The sequence below is a fragment of the Periophthalmus magnuspinnatus genome, chromosome 1, assembly GCF_009829125.3.
Source record: "Periophthalmus magnuspinnatus isolate fPerMag1 chromosome 1, fPerMag1.2.pri, whole genome shotgun sequence".
In the NCBI taxonomy this organism is placed as follows: Eukaryota; Metazoa; Chordata; class Actinopteri; order Gobiiformes; family Gobiidae; genus Periophthalmus; species Periophthalmus magnuspinnatus.
In genome coordinates this window covers 1,915,922-1,920,504 of record NC_047126.1, presented here as the reverse complement: position 1 = coordinate 1,920,504, position 4,583 = coordinate 1,915,922, and the positions used below count along the sequence as shown (strand labels likewise).

The following is a 4,583-nucleotide window of genomic DNA, read 5'->3' as shown; positions in this document are numbered from 1 at the left end:
TAAAGTACTCCTTCATGTTTTAAATACACGTTAAAGTACTCCTTCATGTTCTAAATACATATATAAATACAAATAGACCTCCCGCTGTGGTTTTGTGTATTTTTGTGTCACAGTTCAGATCCAACAGTAACACAAACATAAATCTGTTTTTCATCCTTTGTGGCACAATTTACACTATTATTAAATACAACTCAGTGTAAAAGTACTCAGAGTATTCAGAGTATTCAGAGTACAGTACTGTGCTCAGACCATGTTTCAGAATACATTTCAAAGTACATTTTTCTCGTATTGTTCCTCTGTCTGAGCCACGGGCAGCGTCACAGAGAGAGAGCAGCTCGTCGGGGGAGAGTCGGCGCTCGCTCTCAGCTCAGTGTTGCCGCGGGAGACGCCGGGAGCACATGTCACCGACCGCAGCGAGGACGAGGAGCAACTCCACAAACGCCACTGGAAACGCCTTCATTCTCATAGCTCTGTAATGTTTATATCACCTCTGTTGTTCTTTTTTTTTTTTTACTTTTGGGACTTACTTTGGATGTGAGGGATGGATTTTCTCCTAAACGAGTCCACGGTCGGGAATGTCTCAGATGTTTTTGGACACGTCAACTCGTCAACAGCAGGTGAGCGACGTGTTGTTTTTTGTTTTTGTGATTTTTAAAAATATTTTTCCATCTGGGTTGATATTTTTCACAGCCTGCATTTGGATTTTTTGAGTTATTCAGTTCATATTTATTCTTACAGTGTTTTTTGAGCACACAGGCACATCTCAGGAGCTTTTTATGACCTTTAAACATGAGCAGCGTTGGAAAATAACTGCATACATGTACCAAAAATACTACTAATTTGAAGTAACTGTACTCTGATGCTAATCTCACACACGCTGGTCCTGTGTGTGTGAGTTTACGTCTCTAATTGGACAGAAATCACTGCAGAAACGACACATTTTTGCACTAAAATATAATGCAACTCAACGTAAAAGTATTTAAAATATTCAGAATGCAGTACTCTGGTTGGTCCTTTTAACAAAACGTGTTACAAAATACATTTTAATTCAGGTATTCTGTGTTTTGTAGCTAAATGTGAGGCTATTTTTCTTTTCCAAATGCTCAAACAAACAAAAAATATAAACAGAAATAAATAATAAGGCACATTATTGTCAGTTTGGACAGTGGTTTACAGTAGAAACAGTGACGCTTCTTCTTCATTAGCGCCATCATCAGGTGATTTACTGAATTAACCTGAGTTTAATTCATTTTCTCAACTATAGGAGTGTTAGCTGTTTTTGTTTTTGTTTTTTGCAGTTTTTTTTTTTGCGTTTTTCCACTTTCAAGACACTCAAAACGCATTCACCTGTAGAGAGTTTGGTTAAGTGTCTTGCCCAAGGACACAACAACAGGACAGTGGGCAAACGCTCTACCAACTGAGCCACAAACCCATCAGAGACACGCACAACACGTCTGATTTAAGGGATGTTCCTCTGTTTGGCAAAGCGACCCGTTTTACTTTTATTTCTGCTCGAACACAGTGACAAACCTGCACTTTTCTACTGTCAGAGGGCTCGCATTTCCACAGATCTGACTGGTAACAGAGGTGTCACCTGCTGATCTTCATGGAGATCGATGGTTGGGCTTTGTTGGTGCAGATAAGTATTGCGATAAACGATAATATTGGAACTACTTTATGTGACTGACACAAAGCTGGACAATACAAGTTAATATAATAAAAAAATTAAAAAATTAAAAATAAAATAAATAAATAAATACAAAAATAAAAATAAAAAAAAATAAAAATAAATAAAATTAAAAATATATCATAAAAAGGCCTAATAAAATGCAAATAAATGGGAAAATTTGTTTAAAAATTGTTTAAAAAAAATTCTGGTTTAACACAACACGATGACAAACGTGCACTTTTCTACTGTCAGGGGGGTCGCGTCTCCACAGATCTGACTCATAACATGGCCCAGAGGCGTCACCTGCTTGTCTTCATGGAGATCGATGGCTGGGCTTTATTTGGGCAGAGAAATATTGTGATAAACGATAATATTTGAATTACTTTATGTGACTGACACAAAGCTGGACAATACAAATTAATATAAGAAAAAAATGTAAAATAAATAAATAAATAAATAAATAAAAATAAATAAAAATAAAATAAATAAAATAAATAAATAAACTTAAAAATATATAATAAAAAGGTCTAATAAAATGCAAATAAATGGGAAAATTTAAAAATAGTAAAAAAATATTCTGCCTATTATTAGTAACTGTCTATAGCTGAATCTAGAGCATAAAGTGTGTTTTTTATCCAATCTTCTGACTCGTCTATGTCTCTCCGCAGGTTTCCACGGAGCTCTCCACGCCAGCGCCGTCCTGCCCGTGATCTTCGGCATCATCTGTTTCCTGGGCATCATCGGGAACTGCGTCGTCATCTACACCATAATGAAGAAGACCAAGTGCCGCGCGAAGCAGACCGTCCCCGACATCTTCATCTTGAACCTGTCCATCGTCGACCTGCTGTTCCTGCTCGGGATGCCGTTCCTGATCCACCAGTTGCTCGGTAATGGGACGTGGCACTTCGGCGGCGCCATGTGCACCGTCATCACCGCTCTGGACTCAAACAGCCAGATTGTGAGCACTTACATCCTGACGGCGATGACTCTCGACCGTTACCTGGCGACGGTCCACCCCATCCGCTTTAACTACGTGCGTACTCAGTGTGTGGCCACTTTAGTCATCGTGCTGGTGTGGGCGCTCTCTCTGCTGACCATCCTCCCCGTGTGGATGTACGCCGGACTCATGCCTCTCTCCGACGGGTTGGTGGCGTGCGCGCTGCTGCTGCCGAACCCGGTCACGGACACGTTCTTCTTCACTTTGTATCAGTTCTTTCTGGCGTTCGCGATACCTCTGGCCATCATCTGCGTCGTTTTCGCGAAGATCCTGCAGCACATGTCGACGAGCGTAGCCCCGCTTCCCCCTCGCAGTCTCCGGGTGCGGACGAGGAAGGTGACCCGCACGGCCGTCGCTATCTGCCTGGCGTTCTTCACCTGCTGGGCGCCGTACTACGTCCTCCAGCTGGTCCATCTCGCCGTGCACAAACCCAGCGCGGCCTTCTCCTACGCCTACAACATCGCTATTAGCATGGGCTACGCTAACAGCCTCATCAACCCCGTCCTCTACATTGTCCTGAGCGAGACGTTTAAAAGGCGGCTCTTCGGGGTCGCGTGTCCCATCAGCAGGAAGTTTAGAGTGAACCCGAGCACCACGGACGGAGGCAGCGTGAGCGTCCGGATGATTCCAGAAGGAGCCCAGCAGGAGCGCGGGTCCGGGGAGATGAATCCGCTCAATCCGGCGCCGCAGTGAACAGCGACGGACGTAGAGACGGATGTTTGTTTCTGTCAAAGTCGAAGGAAAGACGTAGGAGCGAAGACGTTTAGCTGCTCGTCCAAGCCGCGGCTTGGACGAGCAGCTAAACGTCTTCGCTCCTACAAGACGTTTCTTCAGTTCTGGTCAGATTCCTGCTGAACACGGAGGCGCTAACGACACTGAAGCTAACACACCTGTTTATTTAGCGCAACAGACTGAGCTAACAAAGTATAAACTGCGCCTGAGTCATATTTTGCGTAACAGTTCAGGCCCTTAATGTAAATAAATGGATAAAAGCCAAAACGTCTTCGCTCTAAAACGTTCGTCCAGTTGACAGGGAAACAATCGCGCTTGCCAGTATGCTAATAGCCTGTATGCTAATGACTCAAAGCACTGTTCGCACTTAGCTAGGCCGATTGAACCTTAGTAAAAGAAAAAATCGAATCTGTCAACTGGAAAAACGTTGTAGGAGTGAAGACGTTTGGCTGTTTTTCTTCAGTTCTGGTCAGATTCCTGCTGGACACTGCCTTATATCTGTCAGAAGGGGGCGCTAACCACACTGAAACAGCTTTTGTTTACAGTTTCTGTTTGTTGGTCCGGTCCGTTGAGTTTTACTAAGTGTGCGCTGTGCCTGAGTCATACATAACAGATTCGTTCAGCTCCGAATCGACGCTTTCGCACGTGTTAGCATCGTGGTTAGCGCTGCTGTTGTTTTCTTTGTTTGTTTGTTTGTTCCTGGGTTGGACAAGCAGCAAAACGTCTTCACTCCTACAACTTTTGTCCGATTTGAATGAAAGAATGAATGAATTTTACATTTTCTTCATTAATTACAACCAAAAAAAGCAGCGTGTTTATGTAAAACTGTCCTGACCAACACAAAACTCCACAAAACCGTCACAGAACACGGTTTATTTACGTAAATCGACATCTTAAACACAGACGTCTTGACTCGTATAAACCTACAGCAGCATAAATGTGTGAATTAACTCATGTTTTAAAGTTGTTGTTTTTTATTTAGACACAGTTTTAATTCACTTAAATTCATCACTGATCATTCCAAAGTCTTACTCTTGAAACAGACACGTTTTTTGTCACGTCAGTTTTTATTTTATTAGATTCAAACCGAAGTAAATCTCTTCAATTAAAGCGACTATTTCTTAATTTAAAGAAGGACTGAATTCCTCCAGGTATTTTCTCGTTCACAAAACAGAATTGTCAACA

The 4,583-nt window shown here is 42.2% G+C and overlaps 1 protein-coding gene across 1 annotated transcript; it reads left to right on the top strand.

Moving 5' to 3' along the window:
* Positions 1–541: 541 nt before the first annotated feature.
* On the top strand, positions 542–3,359 carry mchr1a (melanin-concentrating hormone receptor 1a). The gene is made up of 2 exons (XM_033975806.1): positions 542–617; positions 2,338–3,359. Exons 1-2 carry the CDS (start codon positions 542–544, stop codon positions 3,357–3,359), a joined length of 1,098 nt encoding a protein of 365 aa, XP_033831697.1.
* Positions 3,360–4,583: the final 1,224 nt, after the last annotated feature.

Excerpts from the sequence above, each read along its gene's own strand:
- mchr1a (XM_033975806.1), top strand. The coding sequence starts at position 542 with ATGGATTTTCTCCTAAACGAGTCCACGGTCGGGAATGTCTCAGATGTT. Across the intron at positions 618-2,337 it reads CGTCAACTCGTCAACAGCAG|GTTTCCACGGAGCTCTCCAC; the intron begins GTGAGCGACGTG and ends GTCTCTCCGCAG.